General features: G+C 43.8%; 1 protein-coding gene across 4 annotated transcripts; it reads right to left on the bottom strand.

Annotated features, from left to right (window-relative positions):
• Positions 1–39: 39 nt before the first annotated feature.
• Positions 40–18,691, bottom strand: C3H4orf48 (chromosome 3 C4orf48 homolog). 4 transcript variants are annotated; one of them, XR_008319042.1, is made up of 5 exons: positions 18,536–18,691; positions 16,473–16,614; positions 9,952–10,040; positions 6,894–7,055; positions 40–2,457 (listed from the first exon to the last, which is right to left on the bottom strand). XR_008319042.1 is itself a non-coding variant. In XM_053306981.1 (4 exons), the coding sequence occupies exons 1-4, from the start codon at positions 18,620–18,622 to the stop codon at positions 6,984–6,986; spliced, it is 390 nt and encodes a 129-aa protein (XP_053162956.1). In that variant the 5' UTR covers positions 18,623–18,685; the 3' UTR covers positions 5,568–6,983. The 4 variants fall into 4 exon arrangements, 2 of the variants coding, with proteins under 2 accessions (XP_053162956.1, XP_053162957.1); XR_008319041.1 differs by lacking the exon at positions 40–2,457 and adding an exon at positions 5,568–5,710 and having other exon boundaries at positions 18,536–18,690; XM_053306981.1 differs by lacking the exon at positions 40–2,457 and having other exon boundaries at positions 5,568–7,055; positions 18,536–18,685.
• Between the last annotated feature and the right edge of the window lie 934 nt (positions 18,692–19,625).

Here is a 19,625-nt window from a genome sequence, read left to right as displayed (position 1 = left end):
CGCTTCCAGGCTGAGAGGAGATCACAGAAGAAGAGGATGAAGGAGTAATTATAATCTCTTTATTTCGGTCAGCAACCAGCATGAGGTTAAAACAAATGTAAAAGAGAAGACAATCAAACTTCTATTACAAACAATAACACCAAATAAATTTTTAAAAGTCCTCAGTGTAGATCAAGGTACCGAAAATACTACTAAAATAATTAAAAATAAAGGAGGCAGCAGTATTTCATACTTATGAGACTATTACACACAAATCAAAACTCAACCAGTTGCCTTCTCGACTCCTAAATCGGAGAGGGGTTAAACAATTCAGGAGCTTGGGAAAATATTGTCGTTAGATTTACTGATGATATACAGGTGATACCAGGATCTGTGTGCCCACCTGCAGCTAGCCATATTATAGCTACAAGTTGCTCTGGCCTTAAATCCATCACCTATTTTCCCATTATTAAGCTCTTCCGCAAACGGAGGGCTGCACTACAAAATTTAGCTACCTGTCTGGTGGCGCAGGAATTACTTCCTTCCAACAGCCTGTCAATCATCTGAGGAGAATCAAGACCTGGACATTTAGCTATCAAAAGGTAAATGAGATCCCGACGCAGGTCTCTATAGAACAAACATTCCAATAGCACATGGGTGACTGTTTCCACTTGACCCTCACCACATGGGCAGAGCCTCTCCCCATAGGGAATCCCTCTATATCGGCCCTCTAAGAGGGCTGAAGGCAGGGCATTGCACCTTGCCAGGGTAAAAACTCTTCTAAGTGGGGGCACCTCCAAGACACTGAGGCTCTAGCCAGCACCTGGACTTTTGGTTTGATCAGGAAATTTGATATTCTTGATGACATCCAAGTTATTGGAGTTTGCAACTGCCTTCTGTACTACCTTTGTGGACAAGGAACCATTCTCTTTTAGTCTATCTATCTGTCTGTCTATCTATTCTCCTAAACATACCCATCGCTAATCCCGTGCATGGCAGCTCTCGTGAGAGTTCGCGAGCAGCTGCCCGGATAGCGACAGGGAAGGAAAAAGCGATGCCAGGCGGGTTGCCAGTGGCTGGGCCAGCCAGCCACCAGGAGGAAGTGCAGTGGCGGGCCGGAGGAAGAGGCGCGCCAGCTGGCTGCCGGGAGGAAGCGTAGTGGCGGGCCGGAGGAGGTGGCAGGCTGGCCAGCCACCAGGAGGAAGTGTGGCAGCAGGCCAGAGTAGGTGGTGGGCCAGCCGGCTGCCAGGAGCAAGTGGCATGATACCAAGCCCTAAGTCCAGGGTATATGAGGAATTTCCTTGGGGACTGCATGCACTCTACCATTTTAAAGCACAGCCATCCAGCAGGCATTCCATGAATCCAGCAGGTATTCCATGAATGCCTGGTCAATGTTCTGGCTGCTGAACATGAAGCCAAAGAAGAACTGTCGTGGAGCACAGCAACAGTTCAAATTCTGAAACAGAATCTCATCTGAAGTGAAAGCTGGTTAGGAAGAAAGGGGTGAGGAAGCGGACAGTGTCATTTTACAGTGAGGAAAGCTGTTGCAATATGTTGGATGTAGAGTTTTTCTGACATTGAGTGTGGTTGTGGTTCTGTTTATTCAGACAGAATACATACTAATGAGTGCTACTAGTGAAGATTGTCCACTGTGTGATTGTGAGCCATCAACTTCAAACAGCCTAAGATCCTCTTACTGCTTATGTGCTTACTTCACTTCTTTAAATCCAATTCTTTGAGGAGTGGGATTTAAAAAATGTTAAGGGGGGGAAATCATGCCACAAATTGCAAAAGTGAAATAAATAAATATTAGAATTTTTAAAATATTGCTTGTGGTTCTTTGTGACACCTCTATGAACTCGCCCCAGCACCTTCAACCAATAGGAAAGGGTTTTGAGACACACACCCCTTCAGGGATCAGGCGGTATTTCCTACGCTGGCACCTATGTGAGCTCAAACCATCAACTGAACAATCATGGAATATTGCAGTGATACCCCTGCAAGGCCTTAGGGCAAGGCTGCTCAACTTTGGTCCTCCTGCAGATGTTGGCCTACAACTCCCATAATTCCTGGCTATTGGCCATTGTGGCTGGGGAGTATGGGAACTGTAGTCCAAAAATATCTGGGGGACCTTAGTTGAGCAGGCCTGCCTTAGGGTGTTCTCTTCAATGTCTGTCATTGCAGTTAGGTCACATGCCCTATGCTGTAAAGTTCCTGAAATATGTAGCCAAGTCTGAAACGTTCCAGGCTGTACTATACAACATTGTGAAGGAGGCCTCTTTTGCAGAAAACTTCTTTTAAAAATGCATCTACAAATCTTCCTTGGTTTATTGCCAAATATGTAAGGAGGGTTGCTAAATAAAATTGTACATGTGCAGACTTAGGGTGAATAAATACCATATTGGTGCTTTCTATAAAAAATAAAACTGTGGGTTTTTTCTTCTTCTTCAAAAGTGGTTCTATATAGCATCTTGCATTCTGAGGGAAGAGAAAGAATACAGTTTGTGTAAAAAGGATGCTTTGGCCCTGGTCCAGGAAGGGTATAATATCACAGCTCTGTACATAAAAGAGGGAGTTGAAAATACCATATCTATTTATTATTTATTTAAAATGTTTATACCCTGCCCCTCCAGTGCACTACTGCTCAGGGCAGCTCACAACAATAAGATAGATACATATAGCACCTTTTCTCTCCTGTCTAAATAAAATGGACTGATAACAAGTCAGACCATACTCCTCACATACAAGTGGGAAAATTTCCAAGGGGTATAAATCTAAGTAACAAACATAAATCATTTGGTGAGAGTCATAAAATGCAAAGGGGAAAAGACCTGAGATTCCTGACCAAATGGAGGAATAAAATAGAAAAGTAGAAAAAAGCCTGGGAATCCAAGCCAATAAGAATTCTTTTTCCACAGTGATTTGGACAATACCTCAGTGGCCATTTGTGTCCTTACCAGCTGAAAATCAGCATCTCTGCTCATCTGCTTCACTAGCAAAGGGAACAGTTGCTTTGCGCGGGAAATGGGGAAGGGAGTTATTAGTCAGCCAGAAGAGCTGCTACACTGATGTTTTTAAAATATATTTTATTTATTTTATATTTAGTTATTTATTTTTACATTTATATCCTGGTCTTTCTCCAAGGAGCTCAGAGCACATCATTATTTTTATCCTCACAACAACCCTGTGAGGTAGGTTATGCTGAGAGATACATGACTGGCCCAGAGTCACCCAGTGAGTTTCATGGTTGAATGGGGATTCGAACTTGGCTCTTCCCAGTCCTAGTCCAACTACTATGCTATGCTAGCTCTCTAAGCAGGGAAGCATCCTGAAATGAGTGAAATCATAGGTACCAAGCAATATGACTTCTCTGAGGGCAATATTCATGTCTAGCATGTTTTAATGCTTCCCCGCACTTTCTCAAGTTCAGGAATGTGCTACTTCCCTTTGTCTCTAAACGTGTGTCTTGAAGTTTTCCCCTCTGCATGATTGATTCTAAATGTTTAAAGAGCCAAATGTTAAATACTGCTTCTTCTTTTTGTATTGGATGTTAAGGAATGTTTTTTGGGAAGTGAGAGCAAAAAGAGGGGGGGCAGGCAGTGGGAGTAGGGATGTGCAAAACAATTTGAGCTTGAAGTTATTAGAGCTTGAAATGGTTGTTTCAAGTGTTTTGAGCACGAAATGAAACACCCTGAAAATAAAGGGCCTGTTTTGAGCTCGAAATGACCCTGCTTCAAGTGTTTCGAGCACCATTTTGGAGGGCTGTTTTTCCCTTTCTAACTGGTTTTCTGGTACTGGATTTTGATTGGTTTGTGATCTCCTTGCTTCTTAGTTGGCTTGTTATGATCCAAATCAAGTGTTGTCATGTGCAACTGTGCCCCCATTGGCTGGGGGCAGGGAGGGATGCGGACACACCAAAGGAGGGAGTTTCAAATGTATTTAATTGCCTGGGAGCCGGAGAGCCCTGACAGCACCTCTTAAAAAGGACAGAGACTGCAGCAGCACAGTAGCAGAGGAGAACAGAATGGTGTTGTGTTGCCCTGCCTGGCCCAGTGGAGAACGAGAAGAGAGTGCCTGTGGCTTATCTCTCCCTCTCTCTTTCTCCCCCCTCCTTTTAATTTGCATTACAACAGCTGCTTTTCTCTCCCTCTCTTAATTTTTAAAAATTGTACCATCAGCCCCAGTGGCTTTAACTGGCTGCTGCTTTGAAGTTTCCCCCCCTTCTCTTGATTTCTTCTTCTTCTTGCTTGTAGCTAGCCAACCCCCAGTGGCTTTAACAACTGTGTGCTGCTATGCTGACTGTTTTTTCTTTTGCAGCTCCTAGCTGCACTTCTTTGCTGCTGTGTGCCTGGATTGGACAGATTGGGGTGGTGGTGGTGGGGGGAGGCTGGTGAGCAGTGACTTTTGTTGGGTGCTCAGACTGCCCAGGCTCTCTCTGTTTCTCTGTTTTTCCAGCTTTTCCTTTTTAAAAATTGTTTGGGTGGGTGGGTGCGTGCCTGACTGGTGCCCACTTGGTCTCCCCACAGCTGTTGTATCTGGTCCCAAGTGCCTTGGGGAGCAGGAGCTGGCCAGACTCCAGCAGAAGAGACTGAAAGAAGATGCCAGAAGGTAATCAGCTCCTTCCTCTTCCTGAGTGAATGCACTCAGGCTGAGGCGCCACCTCCCGCTCTGCTATAGGCTGCAACCCAATGCATTCACTGGGGTGGCGGCGGGGGGGGGGGGGAGACAGGGAGGAGGAAGGAGCTGAGCTCCCTGCAGTCAATGGTGGGCTTTTAAAGGTATAAAAGGGGGGCAACTCTCCCCTCCTAAACCCCCCTCCCTGAAGCCAGCTGTTGCCACCGCACACCATCCCACCACCGGCAGGCAGCGGGCTTTTAGGGGACAAAAAGGGGAACTTTCCCCTCACCTGGTCACTCCCCCTCCCGCCATGGCTTTTAAATTAAAAAATGAAGTAAAGGAGGGGGACTTTCCTCTCGCCCCCTGCCGCTTCCCCCAGAGACAGAGGCAGGGCAAATTTGAGGAGCTGCTCCACAAATTTTGCCAGCATAGGCAGATGCCTCTGCCCTTGTGCTAATCCACCAGTGGAGGCCACAGTGATCCTCTTTCCCTTCCCTTCGCCATATTGTTGCTTGCGCTCCTCCAAAAAAAGCTCCCTCCCCAATAAATCCTGCTTCTTTATTTTTTTGGGGGGGGATTTAATTTTTCTAGCTTCTGTGTGTGCACTCCAGTGCTATAAACAGACCACGCCCTCGACCTCATGTCCCTTTTTTAAAATACCCACCTTAAAGGCTCTCCCACCCCATCAAAGTTAGGGCTTCAATTTTAAAAAAACCCAAGATTTCTGGGAGGGTGTGAGGCAGAGCCAGGAGCAGATTACCAGGCAGAGAGATGGGTGATGCTCCTAATCATCGGAGGTCATAATGCATATCTTGGGTTTAATATAATAAAATATATTAAATGGGTCATACATCTTGGGTTTCTTCTTGTGCTCTGCTATCTATTAACATAGTGCTGACATCTGCAGAGCATGTAGAATTGGAAGAAGGAGGTGAGCGAGTGACCAAGGAAAAACTAACAATGGATGACAGTTGGGAGTTAATAATAAATAAGGTTTATTATTATTATTAGTAGTAGTAGTAGTAGCTTCATGGAAAGCAAGAAGAGTTACACAAGACATAGGCTATGAGAAAAAAGGAAGAGAAAATGCCAAAACACAAAAACAGAGGGCATCCTAAAGAGAGAAAAAAAGAAAAAAGAACAAAATTGTAACAAAAAAAGTGAAAACAACAAAATCTATTATGCTGAACAAGAAAAACCAACAAAAACCATTCTAACAAGACCATCCCAACCCCACATTTCAACTTCCTGATGCCCATCAGTGCCCTATTCTTTTTTCCTCTATATTTCAACTTAACAAAAAGATCAGCGTGAATAATTACATAGTTGAAGGTGGGGGGAAGCCTTAATCATTTACACAGTATATAAGTAATGCTAATATTAATACTAGTGAGTTGGGGTGGATGGGCAGGAAACTTTCCAAACAGTTCTTTAAAATTAGACCAGATCGCTAAAGACTCATCTTCTCTGACATTCCATCAAAGGGAAACCAATTCAAATGCTAACAGGGAAAACATATCAGTTATCCAAAGTTGGAGGTCAGGAGTGGATCTGTCCTTCCAGATTTGTATAATAATCCTTTTAGCCCATGCTCAAAGGATCTATAATTCTGATTCCATATGATAGGCATATACCCCCAAAGCACATGACCATTCTTAACAAAGTTCGCTGCAAAATCATATTAACAATCTTATGGATTTCAGACCAAAATGAAACAATATGACAAGACCAAAGCATGTGTGTATGTGTTCCTATTTCTAAATCATACCTCCAACAAACAGGTTTCATTTCAATGCCCTATTCTGTCCCTTTCGAGTATGACACATGAAATTTCATATCTGACACATTTGTCATAGGATAGTTAATTTATATTGAGATACCATCCTTAGGGCACCAGCAAAAATGGGGTAGAATGTATTGAACCAGAAAGCCATTGATTTGTTTACATATTTTTATCTGTTCTATTTCATTTTACTGTATTTTTTTGTACTTGTAATGTGTTACATAACACAATTATTTCTTACAAATTGGAGGTAAAAAAGGGGAAGGGGAATCCCAAGAATCCTGATACATTTTGAACCTACATTTCTTTTTGGTAGGGAAAATGCAAAGTTTAAAAGTTTGCTCCAAAAAAGATTGTAATATTTTTGCAATAAATCATAACTGCACCCTTCTCACTTTTGCCTTCTCTTTGAAAATACATTGGCACTCATGATAACATCCACAAGGGTGAAACAAAGCATTGATCAATCAGTGAAAAGGCAGACATACAGTAATCTCATAGCAAAATTCCCTACCTAGTTTCATGAATATCCTGGGGCTTACATGCTTGTAATTATTTTAAAAACTGTTGAGTAACCAGCAACTCCTAAGTGCATCTCCAGTGTTCAATTCAACGCATTTGTAATTAAACAGTCACACAGAGTTCTCTTCTCCACTTTAAAAAGCAATGTTTCTGTCTATATGAAGAAAGGGAGTGGGGGTGGGGAGAGAGAGAAAAATGTGCATTAAGCATCAACTAATTTGTTCACAATCTACTGATTTTTGACACAGATTACAAGTTATGAATTAAGCCCCATCTATTAAAACACAACATTGTTTCCTGTAATGCTAGATAAAATTGAAACCTGTTTTATGTGAGCAGCATGCTACCCCTGCTACTACATGCATACTACTATACATGCACACCACTACATGCATACATAGCCACAAAACACATGGTTAGCACTGTCAGCTTTGACACCTGCCAATTTCAGCTGGAGAACTGAATATGGTTTAACTTTTCCTAGTAATTTCCATTATTCACTCTTCTAAGCACTTTGAATTAAGTTAGCTTAGAGTCTGTTCTCGGTAAACTGATGGGAAATATATTTAGATATAATTATTACTTATAGAAGAACAAGCCTTTCTGAAAGAGAATCAGCATGTCTTCTGCAAAGTTAAGTCTTGCCTCACTGACCTTTTTGAGTTCTAGGGTGTCAACAGGCATGTGGAAAGAGGTGGTCCAGTTGACACTGTGTCATGGGACTTTAAAAATGTTTTTGACAAATCCCTTCTCAAAAGCTCCTGAGTAAACTCAGTAGTCATGAGATAAGGGAACAGGTTCATTTATGGATTGAAAAAAAGGACAGGAAAGGAGGTAGGAATAAACTGACTATTTTCACAATGGAAAGAAGTAAAATGCAGTCCTCTGAGGGATTTGTTTATAAATGATCTAGAAATTGAGGTAAGCAGCAAGGTAGCCAAATTTGCAGATCATACCAAACAACTCAGAAACTAAAATGGATAGTGAGGAGCTCCATAAGGATCTCTCCAAACTGGGTGAGTGGGCAACAATATGGCAAATGTGTTTCAGTGTAAATAAGTGTAAAGTGATGCACACTGAGGAGAAAAATCTGAACATTACATATGCACAGATGGGTTCTGAGCTGTAGATGATTAACTAGAAAAAGAATCTTGGGGACCACAGTGAAAATGCTGGTTTAGTGTGCGGCAGTTGTGAAAAAGGCAAATTCAATGAAGGGGATTGAAAATATAACTGCCAGTATTATAATGCCATTATACAATTCTATGGTGCAACCACATTTGGAACACTGTGAACAGTTCTGGTCACTGCATCTCAAGAAGGATACAGGAGAACCTTGGTATTCATGGGGGTTCCGTTCTCCACTACTTCTGCAGATACAGAAACTGTGAATACTGGACCATTTTGCCTATGGAAATCTGGGGGTAAAGTTGCTGGAGGTCAGAAAAATGTCCCCAAAAGGGGTAAAATGGCCCTATAAACATGGGGGGAAATGGCCTACCATGCTCTGTGGGTCCCCAGCCGTTCCAGTCTTGCCCCCCCAAGAGTAAAAAAATCGGCCAAATGTTGGGCTTTTGGGGGGCGTTTTTGTTTTTGTTTTTTTTTTAATCATGGCTCCCAATTTCTGCTGAACTCAAAATGGAGGCTGGAAATGACCTCTGAGGTAATTTCCAGCCATCCTTGACCCGCGGATACCCAGGTGTAACCCTTCCCCCCACCTTTCCCACCATGTATACCGAGATTGGGTATCCATCACCAGTGTTCGCTCTAAGAGGGATTCCCAGATGTTGTTGACTACAACTCCCATAATTTTCAAGCAAAGGCTATTGAAGTCAACAACATCTGGGAATCCCTGAGGGAACACTATGTATCGCCCAACTGCAGATATGCGAAACTGTGAGTGACAGACCCAAGATTAACGAGGTCCTCCTGTACTATAGAACTAGAAGAGGGGCAACCAATAATCAGGGGGCTAAAGCACCATCCTTAGAAAGAAAGGTTACATTTAGGGCTTCTTAATTGAGAAAAAAGGTGACTAAGTGGCTAATAAAATATAAGGGTTTATATTAGGCTTGAGCCCGAAACATTTCGGCGGCCATTGAAAAGGCCGCCGAAACGTTTCGGGTGGTGGGGGCGATTCGGCGTTTCGGCGCCGGCGGGGGTAGGGCTTTAAGGGCGGGGGAGAGTGTACTCACCCCCCCCGCCGCATTTCCCCCGCCGGCGCTCTCGGAATTAGAAGCCCCTCGGGACGGCAGCGTTCCTCCCTGCCGTCCCGTTGCCCCCGTCGGCCGGAAGTGGCCGGAAGTCCCGTTCGCGCGTGCACCCGTCGTGCGCGCGCCCGGCCGTACGCGCGCACGCATGACGGGCGCACGCGCAAACGGGACTTCCGGCCACTTCCGGCCGACGGGGGCAACGGGACGGCAGGGAGGAACGCTGCCGTCCCGAGGGGCTTCTAATTCCGAGAGCGCCGGCGGGGGAAATGCGGCGGGGGGGGGTGAGTACACTCTCCCCCGCCCTTAAAGCCCTACCCCCGCCGTGCCGAACAACCTTTCGTGCACATCCCTAGTTTATATAAAATAATGCATGGTGTGAAAAGAAAGTATGGAGAGAGGTTTTCTTCTCTCTCCCAGAACACTAGAACTAGGGATCATCCAAAGAAACTGATTAGCAGGAAATTTAGGACAGATAAAAGGAAATATTTCTTCACACAGTGCATAATTAATCTATGGAATCTGTTGCCACAGGTTGTGGCAATGGCCATTAGCTTGGATGGTTATCCATGGTTTTATAGCTCTACGTTCAGAGGCAGTAAGTATGCCCTTGAATACTAGTTGCAGGGGAGCAAGAACAGCAGAGGGCATGCCTTCATCTCCTACTTGTGGGCTTCCCAGAGGCATCTGGTGGGCCACTGTGGGAAACAGGATGCTGTACTTGGGTCTAATCTAGTAAGGCTCTTCTTATATTTCCTTTGTTCTCTTGGGGAGAACCTGTTTCATCCAGTGCTAATCCATCCTTCTAACATTATGCCCATGTTAGGAGAGAAGTCTTACCCGTGTATCTAAATTGTATGCCGTCTTCTTTAAGTCTTGCAAAGCCCTCTGCATGAATTCAAATGCATGGCAGTCAACACATGGGCGACCTGGGGTGGATTTAGGAGAAACACTGGTAAACTACTATGAAGTGTTAATAAGATTGTTTTGAGTCGCCAAGACACTTGTATTCATTAACCAAAGCAGGCACAGAAGTTTTGTAACTCTACCAAAAAACCATTAAAAAACTAGTCATGTTGCACAATTCTAAGAGAAGCTTTCTTTCTGAAAGTATTTGTAATGAGAGATGCAAACAGATAGCTTTGGAAAGTGCTTTCATGCTATTTTTTGCACAGAGCACCTGGTCTTCAGGTATTATGAATATACTTATAACTCCCAACTCCTCTTATACAGCCTCCCTCTGTAACTACTAGCAGCCTTGCTCCTGCTGCTAGTAGTAATTTACAGCACAGGACTGCTCAGACCATTTTTGTGATCGGCTGTTTATGTGCAAGCCTGTCAAAAGAATGCTTGTGAGATATTGCACTGGGCGTAGTAATTTGTGTGCACATGTGCAAAGACCCAATTTTAAACATAATCTGGTTAAATAAACATAGTCAAAAGATATAAAAGCTTAAGCTGAACAGGCAGCCCAAGTGCCATATGCTTTTTCAGCACTCTGAATTCAGGCAAGCTCTCCAAACTGGCTTCTATTTACCCTCTGCTAAGCATCATGACTGACCTCAGCTGCTCCTAGGCATAGGCAAACAGCCCCAAGGCCTTTATGATCCTTATCCTTATTCTCAGATGAACCTCTATATTGGCTGATTATCCAAACCCAGGTGCATGAAAACCATCAGAAAAGAGGCACCATCTCTGAGGAGAGTGGGAAGCCCCAAACATTTAACAGATCACGTCAGTTAATTGCCCTTTAACCAAAAATTATATTAAATCAGAACAGGTACATGGAATGAAAGTAGGATCAAATTGCAAGAAAAACCACACACACACCCCTCTTCGACTGAACTGCTAGGCTTGGAATAGTTTTCTGACAGATGAAGGGAGGCTAAGTCTTTCCACAGTCTGCAGGAGGACCTACATTCTATTACATTGCCAAAGTATCCTATTCTAGGCTGAGCCAAGGTCTCCACCAAGGCAGGAATCCCAGAACAGCAGACCTCAGACATCTTCAAGGGCAAATGAGTGTCATGCTCTGCCTGCAGTGAGGCTCTGCATATCACTGCTGCTTGTGGCAGGCTGCTACATTTCAGCAGATACCTAGGCCACTGAAGGCTTGGACAGCCCACCCACTATCCATGCACCCAGAGATCATCCATTGGTCTTTCCCAGCAGCAGGAAGTATAAGAGGCTTCATGGTCGAGGCAGGCCTTGCCACAATAGCAAGGTAGTTCTCTTGTTTTGGTGGAACCATTGGCTTGTTTTGACTCCTGGTTACCTGCTTGATCCTCTGGCTATGACTGCTACTTGGCTTCACCTCCAGTGTGTTCCCGGCTGCTGTCTGACCCTCTGGATGTTGGTGACTGGTTTGACCCTCAATGCATTGCTGACTCCTGGCTTCTATCTTGATCCTACTGGCTCCTGTCCTACCTGGTATGACCTCTGGTGAACTCCTGACTCTCCTAGTCCAGGCTTTGGATCCACATCCCTTAGAGACCACTGTTCATAGCCTAGCTGTCTGGCAATAAGTCAGAACCTCATTTACCTTCCAGCAGGACCATAAGAGCTACATATGACAACATAAAACAGATGTCACTCCAACAGCTTCCTGGAACAGGATTGCTGGTTTTTATGGCTGCTGCCCAGGTAGAGTTAACTGGCCCTGCCCCTTTTCTAGATAAGGCTCTTGTTTCTTGCCCAATTTCTCAAATGCTGGCTCTGGCAGTGCTAGGGGGCTTCTACTAGGACTAGTACAGTAGGTCCTCAGGCACTTCCTGAGCTGGAAGACAGCAGTAAGGCCGTGTCCTTGGGTCATGGTGGAGGTATTGATTCAGATTCCCTGAGGTCTCCTGCTAGGGGGCCCTGGTGTCCTTGAGCAACCTGGGTTTGGGGCCATAGAGTCTTCCCACTTTGTCTCAGTAGCTGCATAGGCTTCTGCTCCAGAACAACCTGCTGCCTCGTGGAATATTTTGCCCATTCGAGATGGTTTCTAACTTTCTGTTGATTCTTGGGAAAAGCATTTCTCTGCACTTTTTAAAAATGAATAAACAGAAATATTATCACAAAGTGCTGATCTGAGTAACCACATGATGTCTTTATTTAAAAGGTACAAAGAGCCAGTGTGGTGTAGTGGTTAGAGTACTGAGCTAGGACCGGGGAGACCTGAGTTCAAATCCCCATTCAGCCATGAGACTTGCTGGGTGACTCTGGGCAAGTCACTTCTCTCTCAGCCTAACCTACTTCACAGGGTTGTTGTGAGGAGAAACTGAAGTATGTAGTACACCGCTCTGGGCTCCTTGGAGGAAGAGCGGGATATAAAATGTAATAAATAATATAAATAAATAAATAATGTTAGAATTTGAATCTGCACATACTTTGTCCCCTAATCTCAAGCTCAGTAGTGGGATCAGCCAGGACTCAAACCTGGTCCACATGCTGCCCGCCCCCCTTTGTGAAATCGATCATTTGAGGCTTCAGAGTAGATGCTGGGGGAGGGGGAGGAGAGGAGGGTGTATATGACTCCACCATATATTCCCTTGGCTCTTTCTGGTCTGCCTACAACTGCTTCCAGGTTGGGCCTCGCCTTCTTGCTGGGGACCAGACAAGGCCTTGCCTACACTGCTTGCTTCCACACCTTGTATCTGCCCCAGTGTGCTCCATGCTATTTCCTCGGGGCTTATATCTTGGGTGACAACCAGACCAGTGAACAATTTGGTCCTCGGATAACCCCTTTCTGAGTGACACCTTACGTCAATGGCTACTATAGCTGCCTGGCAACACTAGCCCCTGATCTTGGATCCACTTGGCTGTGCCTCAGTTGTCAATGAACCAGTGATAACACCTAGGGATTTTCCAGATGACAGAAAAGGGGATTTATTTTAGAACTAGCAAGGATTAGCATGTAGTTTCGTTGCAAGGATGGGCTTGTCAGTTCATTAAAAAAAAGAAAAAAGGGAAATATGTGCTACAGTGATGGAAAAGGCCTGGAGCAGCAAGCAGATGAATTAATGGCAGAAGGTTGTTTCTGGCTGGGGAAGTAATGATCTTAATCTTTTACGAGATCATCAGGAGATCTGATGAAGTTCGGGATTGAGCATTTAAGACCAAATTACTGGAACACTGAGCATAAGAGTTCAATAAGCCCTTATCTTGTTAGGAAAATGCCAATTCTGGACAGGTACAGAATTTCTCAGGCTGTTCCAGATGTAAATATGGCTGCAGGGTTTTTAATATGCAAAAAAAAGCACAAAATGCAGCTCCAGCAAAAAAAAAAAAGAAAAAGTGAAATTCCAAAAGAAATTTTGTGGAAACATTACAGTCGTATTGTTAGCTCATGTAAAAAGTAAGATAGTGAAAAGTAGGTTGAGCATCTCAGTCTCCTCTAGAACCTCAGACTCTGATCAAACATTCCTATTTCTCCTCTTCCTGCCAAAGATACTTGCCATAGACTCCACTGCTACTCTTCACAGAGAATTCACCAAGGTGTAAAGATTAAGAAAAATCTATGCTGAAATCTAGATGAGGCCATAGTACAGTGATAGAACATCTGCTTCGAATGCAGAAGGTTCCAGGTTTGATCTCTGGCATCTCCAGGTAGGGCTGAGAAAGGTTTCTGCCTGAAACCTAAGAAAGCTGCTGCCAGTCATTGTAGATCACGACTACACAAATCCAGCCCACCCGCTGTTGTTGAATTAGAACTCACATCATCCCTGACTATTGGCCACTGTGGCTGGCTATGATGGGACTTGTCTAACAACAGCTGGAGGGCCAAAGTTATGCAGCGCAGCTATAGACAATAGTGAGGTAGATGGACCAGTGGTCTGACTTGGTATAAGATGGCTTCCCATGTAATATTGGAACCCCTTTCCTAAAAAGTCATGAGGAGTTGTCAATGATGTGATGATAAAAGTGGCATGTCAGAAATATCCAATATAACATTAACATAACAGGGATCTTATAGGAGTAAGCTACACAAAATATCTGAAATCACAGCACACCAGTTAGTCTGGTCCCCAATTTAAAAAAAATCTAGGAAGAAATCTTCCTAGATCAAAACATGTTCTCTGTCTCCTTCCATACGATAAATCACAGCCTAAATCTCCCCCCCCCACAAAGAAAGTGACACTTAGTGACACTAAAGAAGTCCAAACACATTTCCCCTTTTAAAAAATAGCCTTCCCTTTGAAAAGAGAACAATAATTTTAATGTTTCGTGCACACAAAATTGCAGAATAGCCCCCACTAAAAGTCTAAAACTTATTGTTGAGGGCTGGCAAGCTAACACTCCTTCCCTGACTCTTTGTCTGTTTCGAAGCTTCAGCTCCATACAGATGAAGCTTTCAGGGAAGACTCCTTTGAAGTACACTTGCTTCTTCCCTTTTGTCCATCCTTTTGCCTTGCATTTCTTTTTGCTCATCCAGAAGAAGACTGCCTGCCTCAGATTCAAGGCATATTATAATAATGTGGGCATATTATGAGTAAACAAATGCAAACTTTCAGTCTCCAGAGACATACTTGACCAGACCTGGAGACTTCAGGCTGTAACTGGCAATAATCAATCTTTCGGCACCCACCGCCCTGAGCCATTTCGGAAGGGCGGTATATAAATCAAATAAATAAATAAATAAATAAATTAAATTAAATTATGAGGCTTTGCTGCCAGAATTAAATTAACTATTTGATGCTAAAATTAAATCAATTGGTTTTACTGGAATAAATGGAGTGTCACTGGCACCCAGATGTTTCAATAAAACCCTTAGCTACTAGCCTGGATTGGACTACTGCAAGCAAGGCCACTACTATGAGGAACAATATATAAATTGTAGTAAATCATGCTTGAAGTTGTTTATGCAAGCTTATTCCCCTTATCTATGTATCTGATGTCCAGACTTTAAGAGATTTGCTGGAGGTAAGAAACTTTGAGTATTGGCAGAGTTCATTTCTAATATAAAGGACCTCCCTCCCCATGTTCCCTCTAACAGGGATTCCCAGAGGTTGTTGACTACAACTCCCAGCATCCCCGGCTGCAACAGCTTTTGCTTGGGGGATTATGGGAGTTGTAGTCAACAACCTCTGGGAACCCCTGTTAGAGGGGAAACTGCCCCCTCCCCTTTTCAAGGATGATTTCTACTATATCAACAGTAGCTGTGTTGGCATCACTGGATAATGCCATGACTGGACATTTCTGGCAGTACCGAGGTACAGCTACAGAGACACAGGGACAATGGAGCAAGGGGGGGGGGAACAAGTGGCCCTAGGCTATCGGTGTCTGTGGGCCACCAAGGGGCCCCTTGCCTCCCTCACGCCCAGCTGGTGAACAAGGGGCTCGCCAGCTGGCCTGGGAGCACAAGGCACACCCTTCTCCTGCCCAGCTGGCATCTCCTTTCAGTGCTGGCTGGCCGGGGGCTTCTTTCCCCGCCTCGCTCCCAGTGAGGAGCAGTGACTGGGTCGGATTGGGAGCAGTTGCTTTCCCTGGTAGTGGCCACGGCACCCTGTGTCAATTTCAGATGCCTCATGAGGCAGAGAAAGGAGCCCCCAAGCAGTACTGGAATGAAGCACTGACCAGGGAGAATTGGGAGTGGGGCTGAGCGGCTCCACTCCTGATAATGGCCCCGTCCCCTGCATCTGATGTTGATGCAGGGTGTGTGGTTAAGGTGCTCATGTGCACAAACAATTTCCAGTGGGGTGGGAGCCATCAGCAGGACCTTGTCCCCCGGCAGCCGGCAAGCTTCCTATGCTCCTGCACAGCTAAATTGTGCTCCCACGTGATGCTCCTTTCCTCCACACTCACACAGCCCTCCAATCAACAGAGTAAGTCATTAAGGCAATCTCGCTAGACACACCCAAAGCTCCCAGAGTGGTCCTACTATGACAGAAGGTTATTCTGTGTTCAGGAAGAAAGCTTTTGGCTGTCTGCCCCAATTGCCTGACTTCTAGAGTCCAGTTGCTTATGACCTACCAGAAGCGGGAAGAGGCAAGTTAAATCAGCAGAGAGCAAAACTCCAAATGCTTTAAATACTTTCTTTTCTGATGTAAGGACATGTGTTAGAAGAATTACTGTCTGGCATCCAAACTAGCACAGTGTGGCTGCAATAGTGGTGAGTTCCAGATTACCATGGTGTTGTATGATAGCAGGAGCAATGTTTACCAGTCTCCCTTTTTCTCTGAAGCCCACTATGCATCATGAAAATATGTTCCTGAGGGTCAAACAACACATGTAAGAGGCACACATTACAAGGGTACCATATTGGCTGCTGCTCCCTGCTGTATGAACATTCAGTAGTAAATCCAGGTTCACCTCTGTATATAGTGTGAAATGGTCCACAAAGTATTAGCTTGAGAGACTTGATAACACCTAGTACATACTTTCAGCAGGAATTGTTGTTCCCGATTCTTCTTCAGCAGTAGTTGGTTTTGCAGAAATAAGCCCAACTATGAGAATTAAAGGCACTAAAATGTCCACTCTGCTTAGGCAAGCCTTCAGCATTTCGCTAGATGAGTCTTCCTCCTTCACTGGGGAAAACGGGAATTCAGAGACAAAGTGTGGGCAACATGAAAAGAAAAGCAAACGTTTGACAACCCAAATAAGCAAGAGGAGAGGAGAGCTGGTCTTGTGGTAGCAAGCATGACTTGTCCCCATAGCTAAGCAGGGTCTGCCCTGGTTGCATATGAATGGGAGACTTGATGTGTGAGCACTGTAAGATATTCCCCTCAGGGGATGAAGCCGCTCTGGGAAGAGCAGAAGGTTTCAAGTTCCCTCCCTGGCTTCTCCAAGATAGGGCTAAGAGAGATTCCTGCCTGCAACCTTGGAGAAGCCACTGCCAGTCTGTGAAGACAATACTAAGCTAGATAGACCAATGGTCTGACTCAGGATATGGCAGTTTCCTATGTTCCTAAGCAAAATCTCATTTCAATATACAATTGATATAGTGGTAGCAGCAGCAGATCAGAATTTTAAACTATTGGACACAACTATTTTAGTTTTTATCTCCACCGACATCCATGAAACTGCATGCAGAGTAATAACTGAGATAAGTCTAGGGACAATTATTTTACCATCTTTCTGTTCAGAACCTCTAATAAACAATTAGAGACAGTGAATTATTGCCTTGAGGAGTTGTATAATACATTGAAACTTAAATTTTTAAAGTGGAATTAGTATCTCATAACTGGGAGTATGTTACAGCACAGTACAAAAAATGTTTTCTGGCAAAGAAATACGGCAAACTGAAGGCAAAATCTCTGTTGTGGACCATGGTAACTTTTTTTTAGCCAGCAGAGTGCCAACGACATCCATGAAAACTTGCATGCCTAATATCTGCTTCTAACAATTCAGGATGGGGTTGTGACAGTAAGATAACATAGCTAGTTAAATATAACTGTAGTAACTTGCACCTACTTTGAATGTCATAACATATTAGATTTCAATTATCTGTAAACCTATAGTGCTGAAAATGTTATATTCATAAGGAAATCTGAAATGGAAAAAAAATGTATTGCACCAGCTAGCTGTTTTAAATGGTTACAAATGTTCAAAAACCATAAAAATGTTCTTCAGGTATAGGTATTCACAGTTGCAATAATATAAAATAGGAAGATACAACATGCACATTTAGGATCTCTCAAACACAATGAAGCAGTGCTGGGAAGCAGGTGTCAATTACTATGCATGATGAACTGAAGATGTTACACAAGAATGCCAATTTAATATGCATGGAGGGCAATGCTGGAATCTCTCCCTTTTAAGCCTGTTAAGAACCATGCTGTTAAATAACTGTATAGGCTGTTCTTCAGTATCTAGCACCTGAGCCAAAGCTGCTACACTACAGTACCTGGTCTGCACACAGCTGCATGTCAGCAGTACAGACATTTGCAAAAGCACTGCGTAAGAACACCCATTCCACAATCCCCCCAAATACAGACATCATATTCACTTATTTCATATAGTTTCAATGTCAAAATGTTAGTTTTAAAATGGGAACACTGTGTTTAAGTGGCAAAAATTTGCTGACATATTCCTGACAAAGAGTAAATTGTAATATTATTTGCAGTAAGTGCTTACAAAGGCAGTGTCACCTATGATATAGGCTAGTGTTGATCTACAAGTGACTTCAGCTCTATGGAAGTCTTTGTGGTTTAGCATGAAAGAAAACCATTCCCATTGCTCTAATGAAGCAAGTGTCTTCTACATTCCCCCCAAAGAAACACTTTCCCCCCCAACCACAGTCCAGTTTATTACAAGAGCCTCAAGCAAGGAAATATGGCGAAGAAATCACCTGTTTCAGACCAGTTACCTTGCAGTTCATTTTTCACAGCAAATAAACATTTGTGCCGCAAAATTCAGTGGCAAAGGACAACTCAGCATAAAACACTGTCTTTTCAAGTTTATAAAACAAACAGAATCCCAACAGATATTAAAATAGGAGTACCTGATGTCTTCCTTGCCTTTCTGATGGTCTCCTTGAATGGCTGCTGCAAACTGCTAAGGGAACATGTAAAGCCGCACCTCTGAGCATGTGCACTGCTTCTCTTTATCCTTCCCTGAAAGAGAATCTGCCATAGCAACGGCACAGAGCTCTCCACTAGAGGGGAGGGTTAAAGAACAATAGGTCCTTCCCCCCTGCTTTGTTCTGAATGGTAGTGCTCTAAAGGGGTAATCCACATCCCACTGAAGTCTATGCCAATTGAACTGGATCCTATCCTACATTTATAGGTTTAGCTACTTTTCCTTGCCACAGCCACACAAAAAAACCTCTTAATTTACCAAACCTAATCTCCAGAATATTTCTACAGAAGTGCTAACTTGGCAAAGAGGCACCTTTTAACGTGGTGATTCTCTTTATTTAGCAGGGGGAGAGTAACTGGCCCTATCCACCCCCAGCACAGTACCTCCAGTGACTGTTGCTGGTGTCTGTCTTGTGTTTCTTTTTAGATTGTGAGCCCTTCGGGGACAGGGATCCATCTTATTTGTTTGTTAGTTCTCTGTGTAAACTGCCCTGAGCCATTTTTGGAAGGGTGGTATATATATTGGATAATCAACAGAACTGGCAAAAGTAAAAGCAGCCTTATATTAAAAGAATCATATTAAATTCATGCAGCTAGTAGTGCATTTATACATGCATTTGTAGCAAGCTGCTAAAAGTGATCAGTGTAAGGGCCCTTTTGTGGGGGGTGGGGACAAGGGGGCAATTGCCCCAGGCTGTACAAAGGGCTTGGGGCAATTGTATGGTTCAAAGTATAGTTTAAATTTAAAGTATGGTTCAGTATTTTAAATCATCAGATCAATGAGTGAGAGCCAGCGTGGTGCAGTGGTTAGAGTGCTGGACTAGGACTGGAGAGACCCAAGTTCAAATCCGCATTCAGCCATGATACTAGCTGTGTGACTCTGGGCCAGTCACTTGTCTCTCAGCCTAACCTACTTCACAGGGATGTTGTGAGGAGAAACTGAAGTATGTAGTACACCGCTCTGGGCTCCTTGGAGGAAGAGCAGGATATAAATGTAATAAAAATAATAATAAT

Source organism: Hemicordylus capensis, chromosome 3, assembly GCF_027244095.1.
Source record: "Hemicordylus capensis ecotype Gifberg chromosome 3, rHemCap1.1.pri, whole genome shotgun sequence".
NCBI classification, from domain to species: Eukaryota; Metazoa; Chordata; class Lepidosauria; order Squamata; family Cordylidae; genus Hemicordylus; species Hemicordylus capensis.
This window is presented reverse-complemented; position numbering and strand designations above follow the sequence as displayed.